The 26,913-nt window shown below is 42.2% G+C and overlaps 1 protein-coding gene across 8 annotated transcripts in view; it reads left to right on the top strand.

Annotated features, from left to right (window-relative positions):
• LIMCH1 (LIM and calponin homology domains 1) overlaps positions 1-26,913 on the top strand; it is a gene marked incomplete at its 5' end in the record, with an annotated part of 329,460 nt that overhangs the window by 115,332 nt on the left and 187,215 nt on the right. For all 8 annotated transcript variants that reach the window (XM_080656359.1, XM_080656356.1, XM_080656358.1 and 5 more), the window contains one exon: positions 20,450-20,520. In XM_080656359.1, the coding sequence (XP_080512485.1) occupies positions 20,450-20,520 (71 nt within the window). The remainder of the gene's footprint in view (positions 1-20,449; positions 20,521-26,913) is intronic.

Genomic DNA, 26,913 nt, shown 5'->3' with positions numbered 1-26,913 from the left:
CACTAGCTTACGTTATAGTATATGTTATTTTGTTTGTTATCGGTCTTGTCTACTAACAATGCCACAAATTCAGGGACCACATTCTTGGTGTCTAGAACATTATCAGGCACAGAATATGTGCTCGGTAAGTAATTGTTGAATGAATGAATCTACTCAGAGATACAGAGACAAAACATACAAATATTAGTGATAATTCAAGGTAAATTATATTAACAAGTTTCATGTGCTCTCATATACATAATCTCATTTTATCCCTACCTAAGATCAATGCTATTCTTTCCCCTATTTTACAGGTAAGGCATGAGCTACATAGCTAGTTAGTGGTGAAAGTAGGATTTAAGTCCAGATCTTCTGTCTATTTCATGTATAAAAGTCAATAAGTGCTTTGGGAGTTGGAAAGAAATTGGCTTACTAAGGGATATAGGGGCCAGTGGGTGCTTTGGGGAAATCTTAGAGTATTTGTGTCTTGAGATTTGAACATGGGATTGGACATAAATGAAGACTGAAGGTATTCCAGATATGGTAAGTGGTGTGAACACATGCGAAGAGGCCTGGGTATATGTGGTGAATTCACACAAAGAATAGACTCATAGCAGATTCCTTGATCAGCAGTCTAAGGAGTTAGGGCTTGAGCTCAAGGCAGTAGGAAACCTTTTAAACTATTTGAATCAAGACTGCCATATGCAAAGAAGTATTCTGAAGATCGCCCAGCTTGGTCAGCAGTGCAAAGCAGAGAGAAGGGAGGAGACCAGAGGAAGAGGAAGCAGGAACAAGGGCCTGAGTTACAAGGTTTTGCTCAGAAAGAAAGAGAGACAGTTCTTGTTTTGAGGTAGGAAAAACGGTGCTAATGTTAGGGGAGATTCTGGTAGCTCCAATGATTTTGGAGATGATCTTTTTTTGTGTCTAAGGATGCCAAGCTTTTCAAAGTAAGGCATTCTTTTGAGACTATAGATAGAAGACTAATCAAGTCTGAGGGTTGGGGCTTTGAGTTGTTAGTACAAATCTTGCAAGAGTCATTATGAGAAAAATAACAGAAATTATAGAAGAGCAAGAGTTAGATCTTAACTCAGGTTAAGAAACATGTTTCGAGCTCCTATCATAGATCTGACCCCTTTTAATAAGAATATATTTTTATTTATTTTTTGTTTCTGAGGATGTGCTAATCACATTAAGGAAAGATTAAACAGCTACACATCGTGACTTCAGGCAAAATGAAGCTTTATTTTAGAAGCTGACTCACTTTGAACTGGTTTTGAATAAATATTCTAGGATGGTGGAAATATCTGGGTTGAACAATGCTTAATATTTCAAAGTGAGCACTTGAAAATCTATTTCTGCTTCTTAGTAATAGGATCTCTGAGGTTCCAGCATTATTTTCAAACTGGTTCACTGGTTCTTGGAGGCCCTGCTATTACAGGTCTGTGGAACTGGCGAGGATTTTGATGTAATTGCTTTTGCACCTGGCATTTGATGGAAATTGTTTTGGGAATTACTTAGTCATATAGCTAAGAAATATCTAGTGTTTAACCTCTCAGAGGTTGTATATAATAGCCAAGTGGCTTGATTGGACCCTGTCTGTGGCTCAGAGCTACTTAATGGTTGAAATTCCTGACTGTTATGTTCCTCAATTAAATAGCACATTTAAATGAACATGCGTTTTGTGTCTGTATTTTGAAGCAGCCTGTGATCTATTTTTATGACATTGATTTCAGCCTGTGCTTGCGTCTTGGAGTTTCCTTTAGCTCTGCACACATCCCTCCTCTCTCCCTTGCAATCACATCCTCCCAGCTGTTCAGAAGGCCTCTCACTTGCCCACTCTCACTTGCCTTATTTCACTTCTCTGAACACTTATACACAAGTAAGTGCATTTGTAATTTTTCTTTCCTTAACATTACTACGAACAGGATGCCTTATATGGTGTTTTTTTTTAAAAATATATATATTATTGGTATTTTACAGAGAGGAAGGTAGAGGGACAGAGAGCTAGAAACATCGATGAGAGAGAAACATTGATCAGCTGCCTCCTGCACACCTCCCACTGGGGATGTGCCCGCAACCAAGGTACGCGCCCTTGACCGGAATCGAACCTGGGACCTCTCAGTCCGCAGGCCGACACTCTATCCACTGAGCCAAACCGGTTTCGGCCTTATATGGTGTTTTAAAAAATTTCTTTATGGTTTAAACTATTCTGTGGCAAGTCTGTGGGCACAATGAGCCCCATTACCCCACTTTCTTTTTTTCAAGAGAAGCAATAAAAAAGCTTTGTTGTTTAAATATTAGCTCTTTTAATTTTAAAATCAGGGCAGCTTATTACAATTATTGAAAGTACCAGGTGATCCAACATGGTTAAGGCCAAACAACACGGGGGAGAGCCTGTTAATCCCCCTAGGCCAGTGGTCGGCAAACTGAGGCTCGCGAGCCACATGCCTCTCTGTTGACTAATGAGTTTGCCGACCACTGCCCTAGGCTATGAGCTAACCAGCTCTGCAGAATGCCAGTCCCTAATGCATGCTCCACAAACACCGGTCCCACCCACCAGAGACCTTGCTCGAAAGGACGTCTTGCCCAGACACACTGGGAAACACTGTTTTATCTCTCACTGGAGGACCTCAGTGCACATTGGCATATTATTGGCTCTGAGAACCTCAAAGTTGAAAAAAAATGCACCAAACACCATATTTTTAAAGAAAAACAGCATTCTCAAAACTGAATTGGCTATGGAGCCCTTTTCCACATCACATCGCAACATCCTGTGGAACTAGGACTCTATGGGACACTCTGGGAAATGCTTCTGAGTTTCCTCTCCGGGTTGGGCCAGAAGATAAATGTGGAGGGTAAGCCCCATGAAATCATAATTAAATCCTGTAAGGACATCATGGGAAGAACGAGTATTGTCTTTGTATTTTCACTCCTCCCGATGCCATAAAATGGCGACTCAATGCATTTAGGTGGGAGTGAATCTTTGAAGGACCTGCGATCCCGAGAGTGGGAAGAGGAAATGTGTGGATTCTTTGCTGTGTGTTCTTAGAGTTGCTGGGTCTGCACCTTTGTCTTTCCTCAGGTTTGTCATTGTGTGCAATGGCATATCCCAGTCCCATCACCACCAACATGCTGCATAATGGATGAGGCTAACGAGACTGAGGCAGCAGGTGTCCTAGCAATTAAAAAAAAAAGAAAGAACAGAGCTGTTGATTGTTGCAAACAGCCTTACTGCTCTGCTCTTCCTTTTGCAAACAACAGCTCTCTGTGTCAGTGAGTGGTGAGACAGCCACTGGTCTGCTCTGCTAGTTCTGTGTGCTCAGCACCTCCTAAGCAGTGTGGACAACACTCTCATTTGGGTGGTTTGTGTCCTTATGGTGGAAGTGGGCTGTGTTTTTCTCATAACCTTTTCTCTAAAAGGTTATTATAGCCTGGTTAATTGCCTAAAACTTATTTCGTTTCAGAATGGATTGGGGACAGTTATTCGCTTTGCTATATATAATTCTTGCCTCTCCTATAAGGGGAGGAGGAAGAAATAAATATGTTTTCAAATTCAAGACTAGAGAGGGTGCAAGCTTTCGAGAACCCGAGCATATTCCACAGCTAGGAAATACTTACTTCAGCAGGACAAAAGTAAGGTTTTTAGATTTGATTTTAAAAGCTTGAGACAAGCCTATTCTTTAGACTATTGTTATTGCTCCAATTTTCAGGAATTTAGTAGAGACCTTTTGCTTCCTTAATCAGGAAACTGGCAAAAGCTATCTGAAAGCAAAACAGGTTATAGCATCAGAGTAGCTCTGAATAGCTCAAAGTTAAAAAGCAAAAACACATCATCATATTAAAAAAAAAAAAAAAACACCCACAAAACGAACCACACACAGCATTCCCCAAACTTCCTTGACCATGGAATGAATTTCTGTAAGATGTTGACTGTTTATGAACAAGAGCAAATGAAAGTTTAGAAGCATTTAAATGTTTACATAGGTATATGCTTTGTTTTCAATGATTATTAGATAAATTCTCAATGTCATGGATATTTAGAAGTTGTAATACATTTGAAACACTATAAGCTACCAGCCTCATAATGTACAGTAGGTCCTCACTAAACATTGTTATAGGCTCTGCCACGCTAAGCAAGACAACATATAGTGGAACTGATTTTACCAGAGGCTATTTGACGTAAACAAGTTTTAAGTACCCACGGCATGTCATCAATGTTATAATGAAACGACACGATGCTATTCGAGGAGCTGATGTGTATGCAATACTCATTGCGAGTCCGCAGCGGCATTTTGGAGCCAGCTCACAAGGCTCAGGAGAGAGGACTGTGCATCTCCTCCTCCTTCTGTGTTTAGTGACATCAGGGTGAACTTGAAATCACCTGTGGTGGGAGTTTTTACACGGGGGCGATTGGCAAACGATACACGTCAGGGTTCCCCTCTCCCCTTCAGTGAGAACCAATGTTAAGCATTTAGTGGAACCTTTGGTTCTAAGCCATCTTGAGAGATGACTTGATTGTAAGGGGTTTTAAAAATATAACCAAGGACCTACAATTCCAGTGACATAGTATGTATTCTAACAATAACACAACTATCTTTTCATTAATGAAGTATTTCAAGATGCTGTGTGGTCAGAAGGTCCCGTTATTGGTTGTTGGTTTTTGGTTTAACGTGGCTCTCACCTATTAGATTTATAACGGCTAGCCTGCCTGTTTCTTCTTTAATTTCTCTGTAGTCCAGGGTTGCACTCTTCTTTGTAACACCTGGGCGGGCGGGCGGGGGGGGGGGGGGTAGGGAGGAGGCAGGGGGGAGTCAGCCACCACATTACAGTGTCAGTGAGGCCCAGTGATGAATGGCATCCCAGGGTGCTGGGAGGACCACCCTCTGTCTTCATCACAAACCAGCCAGAAGAACAGATTTCCTGCCATAACACAAATGTTTTGTTATAGAAATGCCTAATGGCCTTAATGCGGCATCTTGTCTTCCTTTCTTCTTGTCCCCAACACTCCCCACTAGTGGATATTTATTTTTCATTCCCTAGAGGGTCAAATTGTATGTAGGATTGTTTTAATTTGGATTCTTTGGATATTTGTGATGATTTTTAAAATATAGAGCTATAATTCCAGTGACATCACAAAAATTGTTATTATTTCACCCCCATGGTATTGAGTTAATTGATCCTAAATGTACAGACATTTTGACAAATGTCTAGATTTGGGGGGTTTATTTTTTATTCCACAGTTTAAGGAAAAGGCATATAGAAGAGAGAAGGTGGCACAGGCAATGGGAAGTCAGGTCTTTATTTACAATTTAACTGATAATAGAGGCAAGTCAGCAGGGACACAGACATATTTAGGCAATATAGCATGCTGGTTAGGATCATAGGTCAGGAGTCAGACTGTCCAGATTAGAGTCCTGGCTCTGCCACCTACCAGCTCTATGAAACTGGGCAAATAACTTAATGGTCTATATTTCAGTTTATCTGGATAACAGCGTTAATAGCAGTACTTGTATCAGAGCCTCTGATAACCCACTGAGTGCCTTTGCGTCAACTCAAAATGACATCTCAGGGTGGGCCCTATGGGCATGGGTACAGAGAGTGGTGCTGTGTGATCTAGGAAAATGGGACTCTTCCTTTAGAAGAGTTTGAATGGTTTGACAAAGGGAGCTCAGGCTGGCCTTAGCCACAGCTTGTCTCCTCAGCTGGGGGCCCTTGTCCAGGGCACAATCTGGGTAACCAGTCCTGGTAGCCTACCTACCCCATCGGGGAGCTGAGGCATATATGAGTGGATTAAGGTTTAATAAATGATGTGTCCTGTTATCATCAGAATGTCAAAGTGAAAGGCTGTTGTGGAAGAGGATGCAGAGTCAGCAGCTTTGGGTGGAGCTGTCTGAGACTAAGAGTGAAGTGATTTGCTGGAAAATCTTGGTTAGCAGAACTGTGACTAGGACTCAGTTATCTTGACTTTGGGCCTCTGAGCAAGCCTGACAAGGTGTCACTAGACAACTGTGTAATCCAAACAAAAGAACCATTGCTGGAAGATGGGGTGAGGGGCACTATGGCCATTCCCAATCCTAAGCGCCTGCCTAGAGCCATTTAAATGGCAAACTCTTTGAAGAAGATACGTCTTTTATGTTCCAAAGCCAAATAGCATATTCGCTCCTGTGTCCAATGTTCAAATGTTTGTTTTAAAATACACTGGGCAGTGGGCATGTGTGCATCCCAGCCACCATTTCAACAGTGGACCTTAGGAATATTATTAGATGGAAGTGTATTTCTGTTATATTTGAATGAAAAACCTTTTAAAAGTGGTGTTTTATCACTACAAAGTATTTTCTGACTAAAACAAATGGAAATGGCTTTAGTGGCTAATGAGAAAAAAAGTGAGGTTGAGCCAATATGGAGGTTAATCTACATATTCCCAGCCCTCCCTTTAAGTCATTTTAATTGTAAAATATAACACAATTACAGAAAGCCACATAAAACAATACATAACTTAGTTTCTTATTTAAGGTGAACAGCCTTAGAATGACTGGATCAAGAAGTGGATCTAACTCAGGAAGTAGAATGGTGCCACCCTGGAAGCCCACCCTGAGCCCTGTCATAATTCCTTCCTCCTTCTCAAAGTCGCTCTCATTTTATGTTGATCACTTTCTTGCCTTCACAGTTGTGTTGCCCAAGTCATACCAACTTTTTAAAGGACAGGCTGTTTAGAATGTGGTCATCCTGTCTGTATGATGACATTTCACCATGGTTTGTTTTCATTTGGGAATCTAATAACTTGTTTGGATGAATTCTAGTAGCTTTCTAACTTGACTTTGATGCCTTTTTAAATGCCAAGTCCTGACAAAGTACAACAGTTTTGTGGTTACTTTGGATTCTTAACTAAAAATGATTCAGTTATTAGAATATCAAATGGTGAAATTGATCAGTTCTTCACACCGCTCTACGGCTGTCACCGGACTGTGTGTACTTGGCAGAGCCTCTAGTTCCAGTTCTTGGCCAAAATTGGGAAGGCTTGACCCCTTCTTCCTTCCATCCTCAGTGCTAACGTCATGCTGATCCAATGGCTGGCAAGGGCCATTTCTGTGTGGTGAGCAGTTGAGAGTATGGGTTGAATATAAATGAAATGATTGATAGTGAACTGATAAGTGACTGTCATCAGTGAAAACAAATATGAGCAAATGCTCCTAGAAACAAATGAGCCGGAATTGGACAGGTTAACCTGAGCACTTTCCCGGGCAGCTGAACAACTTTCAGCTCTAGCCCCCGACAACATTTTATTATGAATATTTGGAAACATTCAAAAGAAAGAAAGGACGGTGGGGAGGGATGGAAGGAGGACAGAGGGACAGAGGAAGGAATTGAATCAAGGAAACCCATATACCTACTGTTTAGTTTCAATAATTGTTAACATTTTCTATATTTACTTCTTTCACAAACATACACGCACATATTCACACATACCCCCAGCGTATTTCCAACCACTTCAAAATAAATTACAGACATCAGACCCCTTTCCCTCTAAATATTTTGGTGTGCATCTGAAAAAATGTAGGAACATTCTCCTACATAGCCACCATGTCATTGTCACTGTTAATAAAATGAAGCCCTTGATATTATCAAATGACCAGTGTGTATTCAAATTCTGCAATTGTGCCCAAAGTGTCATCTGTAAAGATTCTATTAAGATTTTACTAAGGAGCATGCAAGACAAATGATTGTATGTTTCTTAAGTCTCTTGTTTTGGAATAGCAACCCTCCACTTTTTGTCATGACATTGGCATTTTTAAGGCCAATTTTCTCATAAAATGGGACATATTCTGAATATGCACAGTGGTTTCCTCATGGTCTCACTTCACCTGGACAGTGTGTGGGAGATTATCACATCGGCTTCCCTTTGTGCGATTTTGTACCCAGACCCACAGTCCCAGGTCCATCAGCGCAATGGCAAACCTGCCTCAACTATACTCCCTTTCTTTTGAACAAAAATTGTAACCATGAAGCTTAGGGGGAAAAAATGTCCTCCTAAACCAGCCGTGGGCAAACTACGGCCCGCGGGCCGGATCCGGCTGTTCTATCCGGTTCTCTTGCTCTCCCCTCCGCTCCTTTACTTTGAATTTATATTAGTTCACACAAACACTCCATCCATGCTTTTGTTCCGGCCCTCCGGTCCAGTTTAAGAACCCATTGTGGCCCTCGAGTCAAAAAGTTTGCCCACCCCTGTTCCACTCATGATTTGTAACCTCTAACAACCTCATAAAACAGGCTCCTACAACCATCCTTTAAAGATGAGGGTGCAGGCTCAGAGAAATGAAGCCATTTGTCCAATATCACACAGCCCCTGAGTGTCAGACCTGAAGTTTGGCTCCCGATTTGCCTAATCCAAAGGTCTTATATCTCACTGTGCTGAGGACCAGATGACAGTTACCTACGCTGATTTGCCCACATTAGTGGAGCTACATGGTACCCGGGTGAAAGGAACACGGCGGCTGATGCAGGTCCCTACTCCTTGAAATGGAGAAATCACAGAGCCCAGATGGCTCCATGAGCGTTTTCTTTCTGGACTCGTCTTTCTCTTTGCTCCCAAACCAGTCGCTACCACGTTATGCTGTGTGGAAGCTCCCTTGGAGTGTTGTCTGACTCTCTTTGTAGCATCTGTTCAGGCTCTTTGTAAGGCAAGAACAGCTTGAGGATGTGCAGCCACAGTTGCTGCTGAACCCACTCACATGCTCCTGGACTGACCCATTTTCTGTGTCTAGAGCGCACAAAGGCTGGATCAGAGGATTTAATGCTCCCAGGGTGCGTTTGAGCATTGCCTGCATTCTTAATTAGATTTTTTTTAGTGGAGTCTGTCAATCTGTGGCTATAAACAGCGCCTTCTGGTTTTCTGATGACACGATGAAAATATAAATGGATTCTGCAGATTGCATTCTATTATCCTCACTGTTAAGCACTCAGAGCTAGTGCTGGAGAGGATCAGGGTCTGATAATGTTGATTAAGTAACCTCAGGCCTGGACTTCTGTGCTGTTTCTTTGCCAGGCCGAACTGAATAGATGTAAGGAGCTATTGCTATTAAAGAGAGTGTAGCAATATCAGTGCCTCAAAAAGAAGTACTTTCTGAAGGCAATGTTGGGGGCAATGAAGCCCTGGCATGGGTGAAGGGAGACCTGAGTCTAGTCTTCCTTGCTGATAGCTAGCTGTATGACCTTGAGCTAGTCACTTCATTTGCAGGACATTATTTTTCTCATCTGTAAAATGAAGAGGTTGTGATTATACTTGCATTTATGCTGGTGTAATGAGAAGGGACACAAGATGGATCTATAGAAAGATTTCTGGGTGCTGTGTGAGAGATGGTGTGTTCAGGGGCCAGCGTGGAAGCAGGGCAGCTGCTGCTACTAGTGTGGTCGTGTAGAGACAGAGGGAAAGGTCAAATCTTAAATACATTGTGGAGGGAGGAGCATTGTTGTACTTGATGGTTTGAATGCACCTCTGTGTTATTGGGGGTGGAGATGGTGGTGCCATACATTGATATGGAGAAGACCAGAGAGGTGGAACAACAGGTTGGATCAGGGGACAGATATTATGGATTTTGTTTTGATCTTAAGTGTGATATGTTTATTAGGTAGTCAGGTGGAGATGTTGAGTAGGAAATTGGATATTTGATTCTGGACTTCAGGGGAAAAGGGTCAGAGCCATGTAGAGAAATGTGTGAGTTATCATATGCAGGATAATTAGAGCAAGAGATTTAATTTCATAAAAATGTCTGAATTATCATATATGAGATATTTAAGGGCATGGGACTACCCAGGGAAGGGGAATGTGTGGTGGGAGAGAGAAAAAGGAAAAGTGAAGAAAGGAGGAAAAAAACATGTTTTACATTAGGAAACGAATGGGTATAAGTACCTAGGGCAGCAGAGAAAGGAGTATTTATTGAATGAAGTAGGGAAAAAGACAGGCGTGTTTGGTGGTGGGGAGGCCTGGGAGAGAAAGTGATTGGAAAGGAGGGAGTGGTTTACTATCCTGCTGCTGAGACTGTGATTCAGGTTAAAGGAGAAAATGTCTTTTAGCTCAGAAAATGTCTTTTAGGCAATATTGGAATTTAAGAGGAGAACCAGTAAAGCATGGCATCATTAAACCAGGGCAGAAGGACCTGCTGAGAATATTGGAAAGGGAGAAATCAAGGATGACATCTATGACAATTCTAGCATTATTGCAAATATTGACAGTGAAATTTACTGAGCTCTGACTGTGGGCCAAGTACTATGGGAATGGCTTGACATATACGAGTTCATTTACTCTTCATGCAAAACTTTGGAGTAGATACAATTACCATTTTGTAAGTAGGGGAGCTGAGGGTTGGAGGATGTTCATTAATCTGCTTATGATTTAGCTTATGTTGGTGGATCTCAGAGTCAAAATCATGGGTCTCATCTCTTAACCCGTTAAGAATTTTCAGTGAATTAAAAGAGAACAACTTGTAGGCAGCTGAGCTATGAAGATAGGGGAATGGGTACAGGGTACTCACAGAGGGAGCTTGGACTGTCAAAGGAAGGAGAAACTGGGATGGTGGGTTAAAGAGGTTGGGATTGAATTAGGGTTTTTAGAAAGGGAACTTGTGCTACCAGCAGAGAGATGAAGGATATTATGAACCAAGGGGTAAGGTTGAGATAAAGGCAGCACCTAGGGATGAGAAAGAATAGGATCCAGAGTTGTTTTTTTTAAATATATTTTATTGATTTTTTACAGAGAGGAAGGGAGAGGGATAGATAGTTAGAAACATCGATGAGAGAGAAACATCAATCAGCTGCCTCCTGCACACCCACTACTGGGGATGTGCCCGCAACCAAGGTACATGCTCTTGACCAGAATCGAACCTGGGACCTTTCAGTCCACAGGCCGACGCTCTATCCATTGAGCCAAACCGGTTAGGGCAGAATCCAGAGTTTTGATAGAGAAAAGAGGAGGTATATTTTTTTCCTTTTGAGCTGGCAGGAAAAGATGAAAAGATAGGTGCAGGTATGGTACATAGAGCAATGTGTGCAGGGCTGGGCTGGTGGTCCAATGAAAAGTTGGGCCAGATAGTCTCAATCTCAGTGTGATCCCAGCCGTGAGGTCATTGGGCTATAATATGGGGGTGGGAAAGTCTGGGAGGAATAAATTGTGAGCACCAAGCCAAAGTCATTCTCTTTAGGAATGGGGAATTAGTGGAAAATGGGGAGAATGATGGGAAGAATCCCTTCCTTACCCCCATCATCTTCGGCACCTCTTCCGTTTCAGGATCAAGTATAAGCCATAGTTCTGACACACAAGTTCCTTATCATCTGGGCCATGCCTCCTTTGGCACCTCATTTCCTACCACCCCCTCCTCCCTCCCTGCCTGCCCCCTGTGCTCAGCCCTTAGAACTTTCCCTCTCTGTTCAAAGAAACCTTTGTACAGGCCTTTCTGTCTGCCTGGAGTGCCCTACTTTATCTCCTTCCTTGGGGAATCCCTTCTTAGCCCTCAGAACCAGTTCAAATGCAGCCCCTCCAAGGCTTTCCTTGACTGTGTTGGGCAGAGAGTGTTCATTCCTTTGCTCAGATGCTGCGTAGACTCATGCTTGGGGGCAGGAACTCTGCAGTCACACTACCTGGGCTCACGTCCAGGCTCTGCTATTTACTTGCTTTGTGTCCTTGCACAAAGTTACTTACCCTCTTTGTGTCTAGGTTTCCTTGACTTTAAACTGGAGATGATAATAATCGGACCCACCTCATTGAGTTGTTATGAGGATTAAATAAATTAATATGTGACAAGCATTTAGAACAGTGAGGGCATATGGTAGTTGGTATATGCATGCGAACTATTTATCAATCAACTATGGCTTCAGTCATGCAATTTGCATGTATCGCTTCCTCCATATTCCTGTGGATCTCTTTCCATGTTTCTCTACCAACACCTACTACATTGTACTGTTTTATCTCTCCCCCTGGATTGTGGCTTCTTACTGGGTAGGCTCCAGATCTTTTTGTTATTTTAGTCTTACACCTATTGCACTGCCTGGCATGAAATAGGTATTCAGTAGATGACTGATGGGTTGATTGCTAATTCTTGCTCAGATGTTTACAAAGAGTTTCAACAGAATCTTGATTTGACTTTTCTAGCAACCCCAGGAAGGAGACAGAAATAGCAGTTAATTTATTCTTAATAAATGTGAAAAATAAGAGCAATTCTATTCTGCTTTATTTTACAATTCAGGTATAAAATATGCAGAAATGTTCTTTTAAAATAAGTTAAATATGATCAAAAGATAAATGGACATAATGAGCCACAAATCTTCTCCATAGACTTAAAGAGGTGTGATGTCCATTCAGTGTTTATAGGAGGAAATCACAACCTTCTGAAAAGTGTACCTGTTTTGTACAACAATTGAGAGAAAATATCCATGCCTTTCAAAAGTTAAGTAAAAAAAATCTACTAATTTTTTTTGTTTTCTTTTTTCAATTGCTTGAATCTAGCGACCAGTATTTTGTCAGCCAATAGAATCTCCTCTTAAGATTATATAATAAGGCTTTCGAAAATTTAGTTACAATCTTTGTCCTTCGGTTTATTAATAGTCTGTAGTATGTCCATCAGATTGCTTAACAAAACAACACTGAAGCTTAATGAAACATTTCTGAAATACAGTTTGTTTAAATGGTAATAATCAGGCTGAGAGAGTGATTCTTGGCAGTCTTTGCCTGTTCATGGCAATTACATAATAACATTGGTAACGCAGTAATTAGTGAAGTATAGCATCATGCTATATAATGTGTTACATGATAAACACATCATAAAAAAATGTTTCCATAAGTTGTGTGGTTTTCTTTATTAGACTTATTTGTACTCCTTTGCATTTCAGTTATTTGACTCATTTAGAGCAGTGCCATTAATATGGACAAACTCAGAAACATAATTACTGTTTAGTTCTCTGGGAAGGAAATCAAAATATAGATGAGCTTCCTCAGTAATTAATTGCATAATACAGTGTGATAACACATCGTGATGTCCTCTTGCTTCTGCTTTGGGTTTAATTGCTAAAGTACATGAAATCTTTTCTTTTCCTTTAAAACCATCAAAGTTTTGATAAATCATCCATTCATTGAATGTTTTGATCTGACACTTACATGTCCCTCCAACAAATACTTTGGTTAGTAATGGAAGTGAATTAACCCTAAACCATAAAGCAGGGGGCAGAGTCTGATATTGGACTTTCCTGAAAGGCACACAGGGTATAGTTGGTGACATAATTGCCAACATAAGTGCTTCTGAGGATCCCCTTGAATGGGGAGATGTGTGCAGATTCATTATGCCCCGCTTAAAATCATGGGGTTATCTCATAGTTTTGCCCATGTGCTACAGCTAGTTTTTAGGTGTTTTGTTGTTGTTTGTTTGTTTTTTTTTTTTTTTAAATATATTTTATTGATATTTTACAGAGAGGAAGGGAGAGGGATAGAGAGCTAGAAACATCGATGAGAGAGAAACATCGATCAGCTGCCTCCTGCACACCTCCCACTGGGGATGTGCCCGCAACCAAGGTACATGCCCTTGACCGGAATCGAACCCGGGACCCTTCAGTCCGAAGGCCGACGCTCTATCCACTGAGCCAAACCGGTTTCAGCTGTTGTTTGTTTTTTTGTTGTTGTTGGTTTTGTTTTTTGTTCTCACCTGAGGATATTTTTTTCCATTGATTCTTAGAGAGAGTTGTTGGAAGGGAGGGAGGGCGGGACAGAGATAGACATAGAGGCAGAGGCAGAGGCATTGAGAGAGAGAGGGAGAGAGAGACGGGGGTGGGGGGAGAGAGAGAGAGAGAGAGAGAGAGAGAGAGAGAGAGAGAGAGAGAGAGATGAGAAACACAGAGAGACACATTGATTGGTTGCCACCCGCACATACCCCGACCAGGATCAAATCTACAACCCACGTATGTGCCCTTGACTGGGAATCAAACCTGTGACCCGGCGGTATGGGGGCCGATGCTCTAACCACTGAGAACACAGGCAGTGGCTGGTTGTTTGTTTTTATGTTGAATGCCTTCAGGGAACTGCAGGAGCTTTGGCTTTTGCTGTTTGTGAGATGGGAAGGCACTAGGAGTTTTAAGTACAGTAGTGGCAAGACTTAACTTCACAGGATTACCTTAGCTACCGAGTTGAGAATAGATAGAAGGGAGGCGAAGGTGAAAGCAGTGAGGCTATTAGGAGAGTCTTAGCTAGGTATAAGATGATGCAGTAAGGTGGTAGAGTGGAGGCAGTGAGAAGTGATTGGATTCTCGCTAAATTCTGAAGGGAGAATCAACAGGATTTGTTGGTGGGTATGCTTGGGTGATCAGGATCAAGCATGACTAAGCTGAACAATTGCGAGAATGGAGTTGCAAGGGTTAATTGATCAGATGGGTGAGGATCAGCAAGGTGTGGAGAGCAGAATTCAGGGGAATGACAAAGTGCTCCTGATGTTTCATGCTGCTCTTCCCTGCTAGCCCCTGAATGCTCCTGAACCCGGGCTCTCTCTCCATCCACCCCACGACCCAGGAACCCATCTCTGGCTCTTTTCTAGCTCTACTGATCTTTCCATCCTGCTCTGTGTCCTTGGAGAGTGATCTCAACGGGATGGCTTGGCCGGTGTCTTGTTTGAAAGGTTCCTGAGAGTTCCTCAGTCAGTCAGGATCCAGGTGGGAAGGTTAGTGAAGAGTCTGGGCAGTCACTTTACACTTCCCCTGCTCATGCACTTGGGAGCTGGTAGTTGATTCTTGGCAGCTATTTTTTTTTTTATCGCAATGGATTATACTGTCATGAAGGGAACAGTAATTAGCAGTCTTTGGAGTTAAATTAGCAGTCTTGGGAGTTCGATATTGTAAACACATCATAAAGATGATGCTGACAGGAGTTGTTGAGACAGGTGATCCAAAATCTCAATTCCAAATGGAAGGTCCTCCCTTTCTGATTTGTAACTATAACTTTTGATTTTGCTATTTTAGAGGCTGGCTTAGTTTAGTAAATTTAGTCAAAATTACTCTGCATATGAATCACATGGACATCTTTTTAAAATGCTGGTTCTGATTAAGTAGGTCTTGGAAGGAGTGGGAAAAATGAGAGTGTTTTTAAGTATTAATTTTAGGTGAAGATGCTGCTTCTGGTTTAAGGACCAGACTTTTTAGTGGCAACCTCCTGGTTGGATTTCTGGAGTCTATTCAGAATAGCTGTTGACTTTCCTAACAAAGATCCAGGTGGCTCTATACTCAATGACCTGGGCTTGGAAGAATGGATGGCATTTGATCAGTGGAGAGCAATGTGAAGGCTATGCTGGGACCTAATGGACGGACACATGAAAGCGGGGAGGGAAGGAGCAAAGGAGGGGAAACAGAGGTAGAAATAACCTTCCTCCAAATTTGTGGTGCCTATTTCTGTCTCCAGAATTGGGAGTCTAGGAGATTGAATTTAATCAAACTACAAGTTGGAGCATTTTGATTAGCATGCTGCCATTGGATTATTAAATCCACTCTACTTGAGATTTTTTAGTGACTATGCATCACATGCAAGACACTTTTTTTAAAAAAAATATATTTTATTGATTTTTTACAGAGAGGAAGGGAGAATGATAGAGAGTTAGAAACATCGATGAGAGAGAAACATCGATCAGCCGCCTCCTGCACACCCCCTACTGGGGATGTGCCCGCAACCAAGGTACATGCCCTTGACCGGAATCGAACCCAGGACCCTTCAATCTGCAGGCCGACGCTCTATCCACTGAGCCAAACCGGTTTCGGCACAAGACACTTTTAAATAGTACATGGGCCTTTCAGGTGGTCTGCGTCCACCAATATTTTCTTATAATCTTAGTAGTTGTGTTACCCTCTCTCTATTGATGGTAAAAGTTTAGATATGTGCTTCCTTCACCGTCTCTGAGCTTTCTGTGTATGGTGGTCATGTCTCCTTTGAGTTTCTGTCTCTAGGCCCCACTCATCATCATTGCTCAATAAATGGAGAAGGGCCCTGATTAACTTAGCCAGACATTCTGTAACAAACGTAGCTAAACTATCGTAAGTTCTCAATGTTAGCACCGTTTGCACTAGAACATACTTTTAACAAAAATGTAAAGAAAGACCTGGGGAAAAATGTTTTGAAAGACTTCTAATCACTTCTTGGTGAATAGAGGTTAGTTCTATAGAAAATATTAGTGATATTTTGAGAATATAAATGGGACTAATAGATTCAGGAAAGCAAATACTAAAGTGTTTAAAGTCTGTGTTTAAAATCTTAGCTTTTAAAAGGGCATCTTTATTAATTTCTTCATTTTGGAAAAAAAAAAGGCTAGATATTCGCAAACAGTAAAGAAGTACTTTTTATGCATTTTCTCTTTCCCTCAAATAAGAGTAAGAGAATACTAACAAAGGAATTTCCTTCCTTCCTTCCTTCTTTTTCTACCAGGCAGTCTATTATATTGGCTTGTGAATTGCCTTTTTAGTGGGAGTGGTAATGATGTTTTATAATATAACTGGAACTCTGGTTTACAAGGAAGAGTTGGGACCATTTAGTTTTCTTAGACTGCTCTTTAAAAAAAAAAACAAAAAATTCTGCCTCATTTTCCTGATGATTAAAGTAATATGTATTAATTGTAGAAAGTATTAGAAAAATAGGGAAAAATTTAAAGAAGAAAATAAAAATCACATCCGATTCTGAGATAACATGTTGACATTTCTCTCTCTCTCTCTCTCTCTCTCTCTCTCTCTCTCTCTCTCTCTCTCTCTCTCTCCCCCTCTCTCTCTCCCTCCCTCCCTCCCTCCCTCCCTCCCTCTACCTCTACCTCTACCTCTCTGTCTGGTAATGTCTTTGGTTTTGGAAGCAGGGTAATGTTGGCCAAATAGAATGAAGTGTATTCTTTCTTCTTCAATTGTATGGAAGAGTCTGTGTAGGATTGCATTATTTCTTCCTTAAATATTGGGTATAATTTACCAGGCAAGCCTTCTGGGCCTGGCATTTTTGAGGGATGTGGAGGTGAGGAAAGGTTATCTGTTTCTTTGCTGAATGAACTTTGATTGTTTGTACAAGGAATTTTTCGCATTCATCTGGAGTTGGTGAATTTATTGCCACAAATTTACTTATACTATTTCTTTGTTATTCTTTTCATGTCTATAAAATATGAAATGATGTCATCTCTGTCATTCCTGATGGATAATTTGTGTTTTTCTGTTTTGGGCTAAAAACCAGAGATTATCAATTTTGTTAGCTGAAGATTTATCAACCGGGCTGAAGGTTTATCATTTTATTGCTCTCAAAGAAACAGCTTTTTATATCATTGATATTTCTCTATTGCTTTTTGGTTTTCTATTTGATTGATTTCAACTCTGGTATAAAGTATTTTTTCTGCTTATTTTGGGTTTCATTTGCTTAGGTGGAAGCAGAATTCATTGATTTGAAATGCTCTTTTCTAATTTAGATGTTTTGTGTTATACATTTCCCCCAAATACTACCTTAACATCTTTCCATACATTTTTATATTGCCACTAGAAGCCCGGTGCATGAAATTCGTGCACAGGGCAGGGCGGGGAGGAGGGTGTCCCTCAGCCCAGCCTGCACCCTCTCCAATCTGGGATGCCTCAAGGGATGTCCAACTGCCCATTTAGGCCCGATCACAATGGGCAGTCAGACATCCCTCTCACAATCCAGGACTGCTGGCTCCCAACTGCTTGCCTGCCTGCCTCCCTGATTGCCCCTAACCGCTTCTGCCTGCCAGCCTAATCACCCCCTAACCACTACCCTGCCAGCCTGATTGATGCCTAACTGCTCCCCTGCTAGCCTGTTTACCCCTAACTGCCCTCCCCTGCAGGCCTGGTCACCCCTAACTGCCCTCCCCTGCAGGACTGGTTCCCCCCAACTGCTCTCCCCTGCAGGCCTGGGTCCCCCCCAACTGCCCTTCCCTGCAGGCCTGGTCACCCCCAACTTCCCTCCTCTACTGGCCTGGTCACCCCTAACTGCCCTCCCCTGCAGGCTTGATCGCCCCCAACTGCCCTCCCTTGCAGGCCTGGTCCCTCCCAACTGCCATCCCCTGCTGGCCATCTTGTGGTGGCCATCTTGTGTCCACATGGGGGCAGGAACTTTGACCACATGGGGGCAGCCATCTTGTGTGTTGGAGTGATGGTCAATCTGCATATTACTCTTTTATTAGATAGGATAGAGGCCTGGTGCATGGGTGGGGGCCAGCTGATTTGCCCTGAAGGGTGTCCTGGATCAGGGTGGGGGTTCCCTTGGGGCTTGGGGCAGCCTGGGAGAGGGGCCTGTGGTGGTTTGCAGGGTGGCCACGCCCCCTGGCGACCCAAGCGGAGGCCCTGGTATCTGGGATTTATTTATCTTCTACAATTGAAACTTTGTAGCCTGGAGCAGAGCCAAGCCTTCTGCTCGCTCCGTGGTGGCAGCCATTTTTGTTGGGATTTATTTATCTCCTATAATTGAAACTTTGTAGCGGAGGCCATGGCAGGCCAGAGCTTCAGAAGCTTGGCTTCCTCCATTGCTGGGGGCAACCCTAGCCTCCTGCTCTCTCCAGGTCCGTGGCTGCCGCCATTTTTGGGGGGATTTATTTACCTTCTATAATTGAAACTTTGTAGCCTGGAATGGGCTGGCCAGGGTGTGCGGAAAGCTTGGCTTCCTCCATCGCTAGGGAAACCCAAGCCTCCCTCCTGCTCTCTGTGGCCACAGCCATCTTGGTTTGGTTAATTTGCATACTTGCTCCTGATTGGCTGGTGGGCATGGCTGGTGGGCGTAGCAAAGTGATGGTTAATTTGCATATTACTCTTTTATTAGATAGGATATTCCTTCACTACAGAAGCATTCTAATTTATTTTGGTTTCTTCTTTAATCAATGGGTTGTTTAGAATTGTGTTACTTAGTTTAAAATTAGTTGTGGATTATTCCAGAAATATTTCTTTTGTTAATTTCTGACTTAATTTTTGTGTTCAGTCAGATAACATACTTTTTACGAATTGAATTCTTATAATTTTATGGAGATTTGTTTTTTTAACCCAGAAATTTATCTATTTCAATAAAGTTTCATTGTGAACGTAAGAAGAAAAATGTGTATTCTGCTTTGTGGATTGGAGTATCCTAAAAATGTCAATTAAGTTCACTTGGTTAATAGTGTTCAACTCTTCTTTATCCTTATTGATTTTCTGTCTGCTTGTTCTATCAGTTTTCAAAGGGAGATATTAAATCTCTGACTCTAGTTGTGAATTTGTCTATTTCTCCTTGCAGGTTCATCTATTTTGGCTTATGTATTTTGAAGCTTTTTTTAAAAATTAGGTATAAAAATGTTTAGGATTGTTGTGTCTTCCTGATGAGCTAACTCCCTTGTAATTGTGAAATGAATATCTCTGTTTCTGAATTATAATTTGTTCTAAAAGTTCCTTTGTCTGATATTACTGTAACTACTCCAGCTTTCTTTTGATTAGTGTTAGCATGGTATATCTATTCTATTCTTCTATTTAACCTATTTCTATCTTTATATTTAAAGCTCATTTCCTATAAGCATCATATAGTTGAATCTTGCTTTTTTATCCAATTTGATAATCTCTGTCATTTAATTGGGGATGTTTGGGCCATTTATATTTAATGCACTTATTGATATAGTTAGGTTTAAGTCTACAATATTGCCATTTGCTTTCTATTTATTACATCTGTATTCCTTTTTTTCCTTTTTTTATTGTTAGAGTATTTTTATGATATCTTTTGATCTCTTCTTGGCTTATTGACTGTAACTTTTGATTTTGCTATTTTAGAGGTTGCTTTACAGTTTATAGTATGCATATTTACATGGCATGTTGTAGATGATAAAGAAATATTGAATGAACAAAGGAATGCCCCCATGCCTAGGCCTAGGCCAAAGGGCTGCTGAGAGCCAGAGGCATCAAGATTGGCCCTCAGTCCTGTGCTGTCACAGTTCATTCTTTTCCTGCCTTTATTTTCCTTTTTTACTCCATGTCATTATGGATATCAGCTTTAATCTTTCTGTCTCAATGTTAGTCTGTCAAGGTTAGGGGTCTGTGTCTTCCCCTCTTGCCCCTTTGACATTTCAACAAATGGACATTTCATCCTTAGGTGGTACTTTCTGCAGGCTTTTTTGAAAGTGTATGGATTGGATCCTCAGGATGAAGGAGGCTGTGGCCTTGACCTAACATGGCCAGAACAGAAGAGTAACACTCTTATCAGGAAGAACAGATATTTTTAAAGGTAGTGAATAGGAAAATAAAAAACGTTCAAAGAAATGGTCTAAATTTAAGATTAGCTGATCTAAGCAAAACTACACATGGAAAGGAAATTCAGACCTAACAGATTTTCCCCATTCTTAACATGCCACCAGTTGTTTCAAGGCTCTTAAGAATATATATATTTAATCACTGTGCTTCCTGATTAAAACAGAAAAATTTATGCTTTCTTTTTCTTTTTTTTTTTTCTTTTTTTCTTTTCCAGCAAGTAACCGGCAGGAGCTTTGGTGACAAAGATTTTCGGACAGGGTTAGAAAACGGAATCCTTCTCTGCGAGTAAGTATAGTCTGCATCCTGTTGGTTTTTATTCAAGAAAAAAATATTGCTATTCAGTTTGTAGGTAAAACTTCTAGTGTTTTGTTTTGAATATAATCAGTTTGAATCTGAAATTTAAAAAAAAAGCACTGGGCTAAGCGGTAAACATAAGTAAGTGAGGGAGTCGGTGTTCATTAGAGTGGTGGGCACCGTGGCAATTTCAGACGAGATAAGGAAGGACGATCTGGTAGCTGCTATTCAGTTCCACCCCACTTTTACCGGGTGAGAATCTGGGCCCAGGTAATTGGATGGATGTGGACTGAATTGTGGTAAAAGTAGCAGCTTTTCTCCCCTTGTCCCCCCTCCCCCAACCCCCCAAACAAAAGCAGCGTGTGCCAAGTGCAAACAGCACTTCTGTTTATTCACAGCAGCTTCAAGCATGTCAGGTGATGTTCCTCACTGGGCCTGCTCCCTGAACTGGTTGGAATATGTTTAATTTGCGCTGCTGGCAAAATTCAAATATGAACAATGACTGCAGTGTTAATGTCTATATTCTGAGCCTGGGCTTTGTCACAGAGTGCTGCTGTGATGATGGAATCAAGCACTTCCTCTGAAGTAGTTCTGGACCAAGATAAACTAGAACCTTAATAGTCATAGGTGGATAGACACACTTCACATCAAGATTTCAAATTTTTTGAATTTATTTAATAGGTTCTGTCATTTCAGTACTGGTTTTTGTTTTATTGAGGTGAGATGTATAGACATGCAATGCACAGCTCCCAAATTTATATTCTGATGAGTTTTAAAAATGGTGTACATGCATGTAACCTACACCTGATCATGATAGAGAAGAGAAAGTTCCCCCATGTCCTATCCCCGTCCATCCCAACTACCTACAGAAAAGCACAGTTCTGATTTCTATCATCATGGCATCTACTTTATCTCATCTTGAACTTTATGTAAATGGAATCACATAGAATCCACTCTTAATATTAGCAACTTCAGAATATTGTTTGGGGCCCACCCACTGATGTAGCTGAAAGAACATGGGTTTCGGAGCCTGAGAACTAGACACTCAGTTCCTTACTTCACCCCTTAAGTGAATTGACCTCCTCTAGTCTCTTTTTCCCCCTCTTAAAATGGTAATCAAAACTTTACACCTATTGCCTATTCCTGTGGTCGGCAAACTGCAGCTCATGAGCCACATGCGGCTCTTTGGCCCCTTGAGTGTGGCTCTTCCACAAAATATCATGGCCTGGGCGAGTCTATTTTGAAGAAGTGGCGTTAGAAGAAGTTTAAGTTTAAAAAATTTGGCTCTCAAAAGAAATTTCAATTGTTGTACTGTTGATATTTGGCTCTGTTGACTGATGAGTTTGCCGACCACTGGCCTATTCCATATGCTTTTTTTGGTGTGAACTTCAATAGGATCATGTGGATAAGGTGCAGCCCCAAATTACATTTGTATAAAAATGTTGATTATTGTGCATCACCTTTCAACACATTTCACGTCAGCATCTTTTTATTCCTGCTCCCCACTGCCCTGCTTTCTTCAAAGAGAAATTTACATCCCCTGCTAGCTGTTTCCATGCCTTCCTTCCTATGCAGTCTTCTCATACTTACATCCCTCACAGACCATTTCCCTTTGTTAACAGAGCTCATCTCATAGGTGGTCCATAGTGGTTTAGCATCCCACCGGAGACAAGCCCAGACAGACTCTTAACACTTCCCTTGTATTCTAGCACCAGCTTCTCCAATGATTCTGGGCTTTGCCCTCTCCTAGTGTTAATGTGTTACCCAGAATCTGATCTAATTTATTCCATAGTGCTCTCTCAATCTATTGAAGTGGGTCTTTGGTACCAGTTTTTTTTTTTTTTTTACTTAACATTTGTTCCAAAGATTCTTGTAGGCATCCACCTCTCCACTCCATCCCCATGAGTGTATCTGTCAGGGGCTAATATCACCTGCTTGATTTGGGATTGAGTAGGCTCATTTGAAGGCAAGGATCTGGATCTAAAGACATTGGCACATAGCCCAGCTGGTGTGGCTCAGTGGTTGAGTGTCAATCCATGAATCAGGAGGTCACGGATCAATTCCTGGTCTGGGCATATGCCTGCTCCCCAGTAGGGGGTGTGCAGGAGGAGGCCAATTGATGATTCTCTCTCATCCTTGATGTTTCTATCTTTCTCTCCCTCCCTCTCCCTTCCTCTCTCTGAAATCAATAAAAGCATATACACTGAGTAGCCAGATTATTATGTGTTCAGAGATCATATGAAGACATTGGCACACACAGGATTCATTTCTTACCTAGCTGAAGACGTTGAGTTAGGGGATGGATTTGCCAATGTGTGTAATGCCACTACAAATTGGCCTTTTGCAAACACATTCATGACTGTTAGGGCTGTATAGGGGTGGAGAGGTAGAGTTTAAGTCCAGGCCATGGTTAGGAAATAGTATGGTTAGACAACACAGAGGCACAGATTATAGCAGGGGCCTCTTTAAATAAATAAAGGGCTTAGACTGCTGACAGCCTGGGGCTGAAACTGAGGGAACTGGCCAATGCAGGATGTGGACAAATGTTACTGTCTGCGTGGGCAGGATGAAACCCAAGATAAGTGAGTTATTGTCCAAGTTCTCTAAACATGGAGGATTTGAGGGAGTCTGAGGACCAGGGCCATGTTCAGCGGGCAGCCCTGGCACAGAGTTTGCTAAGGTGGAATGAACTGAATTGGGAGCCTCAGGCAAGGAAGGCCAGTAGCATGATCCCAGCCAGAGCCTTAGAGGGAAAGCTGGGTCAGCAGCCAGTGAAACCAGATGAAAACAAATTTGTAAGTGCAGGGCCCACAGAGCAATGAGAAACAAAACATTACCCAGGCGCTGCAAGCACTGAAGGCTGGGAAAGATGGAGGAAGATTTCCCCTCTCCTTTTTGGTCAGGGGTGGGGGCTACGTTTGATTTTAGAATATTGGGGTGCCACAGACTGAAAGGAGTTGGCGCGTTTTTTGGGACTTGTCTGCAGAGACCAATCTGGCCAGGAGGGGGACTTGCACTGTTCCAGGTGTGGGCTTGGTGGATGGCAGAGGCCAAAGGCAGGGTACTCAGCTTGGAGGCTCTCAGGAAAGGGAGGGTCCCCAGACAAGGAGTCCAGGCAGGTTTTAGTCTCCTGTCTTTGCAGAGTAGAGTACACCTGAAACCTATGTAATTTGTTAACCAATTCAACTGCATAAACTCAACAATAAAAAAAAGAATGCTTAAGGCTGTTCCACTCCCTAAGACCAGAGAGTTTCGTGGATGCTGGTGATTAAGGAGGTCTAACTCATAACCACCACTCATACAGCAACATTTAAAAATATAGGACCCCAGCCAAAAACTACATGAATGGCATCAGTGAATTCTTCCTTTTGTTCAACAAACTTTTAGCTCTTTGTCCGAGTTGGATCAGCTCTAAATGTTGGTTGTAACTGTGGAGGGACATCATGTGCTTTGTTCACTGAAAATTTCCCAAGTTTTTTAATATACTGGAGAAAATTCAGAGTTCTCGTCCAACTAAAGGGCATTGTCTGGGGCTAGGACCTGGTTTTCTTCTCAGCAGCCTGGTTCTAAACTTACCTGTGGCCTATGAGGACTATTATCATCCCCATTTTACAGAGGGAAGTAGCTGAGGCACAGAGGATTACATAACTTGGCTAAGGTTATACAGATCAGAAAGACTTGACTGCAGAAGTCTGATTTCCTAGCTTTGCTGTTCCCCACTGTCCTGTGTCTAGAGCTGGGATTTTAATGAGAGAGAAACAAGAGGTTGAGAGGGAATTGGTGCCAGGAAACCTAGAGTGTGGGGAGAAGGGCAGTACAGAAGATAAGCATCGGGTCTCACTGGTGGTGGTCTTGGGAAAGTGTTAAGCATCGAGGGCCTGGCTGTACTTCTTAAGAAGGCAAGTCCAGTAAGAGTGAGGTCATGCAAGTACAGGAGGCTGTGGTCAGTGGAGGATGTAGATTTCAGTTTTCTTAAGTGGAACCATTAAAGCTAGATGGAGACAAATGAGAGTGGTGGACCTGAACTAAAAACTACAGTGACAGGAGAGAGAAAAAACTGGCACCTGCAGGCAGCATAGAAGATGGGAATAGCCTTCAAATCATCCTGGAAGCTCTTTTACTTCACCTGTGAAGTGGAATGCATGTGGCTTCGCAGATGCACCCTGTGTATACAGTAAGACTTATGCTTAAATATATAACTTACAGCAATAACAAGCAGATGCCAAATGGAATTGCAGTGAATGTGTTTTTGCTATAACCATCTCTATCTGCCTCTGTTGTTTTTGCCAAGTGTGTGCAGTCGAAGCGTGGGAGGTTAATGCTCAAATGATGTGAGCCCTCCACTGAGCACTACAGGTCTGGGGTCAAAGTGTGACCAAGCTGCAAACGTGTGACAATGGTCATGCTGTTAGAAATGTTAATGAAATACTGATTATGTCCTTGAGGGCTTCAGGGTTCAAAAGAAAGGTTGCAAAGAACCATTCCCTACGGAAGCTCTGGCCATACTGAGTCGCTACTTCCCTGCCCCCAGATCAGACTGCTTTGAAATAACGCCAGAAAGGGAAGTTTCTGACTTATTTTCCTGACTCTGACTTTATTGTTTAGATAGAAAGCTATGGAATTCCATCTGCATCAGGTGTCAGCAAATCATGACCCTTGGCCTGATTTTGCACTGGCCTTCCTCCTTGCAAAGAATGGCCTTTACATTTTTTAAAGGGTTGTAAACAAGACAAAAACAAGAGTTTGTATGTAGATCATAGAGCCTAAAATATTAGTCCTTTAGAGAAAAAGTTTATCAGCCTATAAGTACTATGGAATTAATTTTAGATGTAAGTTGTTTATCCTTATAAAGTTAAGTAATTGTGAGTTTGGGCAGTGCAAAAATGCTATTTAGATAAATCAAATAACTTTTTAGGTTTTCTCAGGAGTTTCTTTATAATGCCCCCCACTCGGAGCCCTGACTTTTTATTTTTAAATTTTTAAACTTATAAAAAAGTTTCAAGAATAATGTAAGGATTACCCATATATCCTGCCACTAAATACAGCTATTATCATTTTGCCACAATTGCTTTATATATATAACAAAAGCCAGTGAACTCCTTTAATGAGACAGATTTGGGAACCCTTAGGTTGAATCCTATGAAATGTTGTATCGTCAGAAAATATGATTTCATATGGTTCAACCTAGTAGACAGTCCAGATCTTGAGTTTGCCTCCTGTGTGTCCTTGGACAAGTTACCTAACCTCCCTGAGTACCAGTTTCCTCATCTACAAAAACAGACATAATGGTACCCAATTCATAGGGGTGTTGTGAGGATTAAATGAATTGGTAATGCGTATAAAACTCTCTGTTTAGTGCTTGGAACATAACTGACACTTTAATGTTAACGTTCACCCCTTTGTCTATGAAATGGGGGAAGTACTGCTTCATCAGGTCCCTGAGAGATTCCAGTGAGAGAGAACTAGAAAGTGCTCAGCAGTGTCTGCTCTTGGTTGGCACCCTGGATCACTAGCTGCTTTCATCCTTATTGTTGGAAATAGGCCCCAAATCCTATCTAATAAAAGAGTAATATGCAAATTAACCACCACTCTGCTATACCACTAGCCACGCCCACCAGCCACGCCCACCAGCCAATCAGGATGGAATATGCAAATAAACCCAACCAAGATGGCTGCAGCCACAGAGAGCAGGAGGGAGGCTTGGGTTTCCCTGGCAACGGAGGAAGCCAAGCTTTCCGCCTGCTCTTGCCCACCCAGGCCTACACTCAATGCTACTAAGTTTCAATTATAGAAGGTAAATAAATCCCAACAGAAATGGCAGCAGCCACGGAGCTGGAGAGAGCAAAAGGCTAGGGTTGCCTGCGGCAATGGAGGAAGCCAAGCTTCTGCAGCCCTGGCCTGCTTTGGCCTCTGCTTAAGGCTACAAAGTTTCAATTGTAGAAGATAAATAAATCCCAGATACCAGGGCTTCTGCTTGGGTCTCCGGGGGGCGTGGCTGGCCTGCAAACCACCACAGGCCCCTCGCCCAGGCCACCCCACACCCCAAGGGAACCCCCACCCTGATCCAGAACACCCTTCAGGGCAAACCAGCTGGCCCCCACCCATGCACCAGGCCTCTATTCTATCTAATAAAAGAGTAATATGCAGATTGACCATCACTCCAACACACAAGATGGCTGCCCCCATGTAATCAAAGATCCTGCCCCCATGTGGACACAAGATGGCCACCACAAGACGGCCAGCAGGGGAGGGCAGTTGGTAGGGACCAGGCCTGCAGGGGAGGGCAGTTAGGGGTGACCAGGCCTGCAGGGGAGGGCAGTTAGGGGCAAACAGGCTGGCAGGGGAGCAATTAGGCATCAATCAGGCTGGCAGGGGAGTGGTTAG

Source organism: Plecotus auritus, assembly GCF_963455305.1.
Source record: "Plecotus auritus genome assembly, chromosome: 1".
Taxonomy (NCBI): Eukaryota; Metazoa; Chordata; class Mammalia; order Chiroptera; family Vespertilionidae; genus Plecotus; species Plecotus auritus.
The sequence above is the reverse complement of the archived record's forward strand: the minus strand, read 5'-3'. Positions and strand labels throughout refer to the sequence as shown.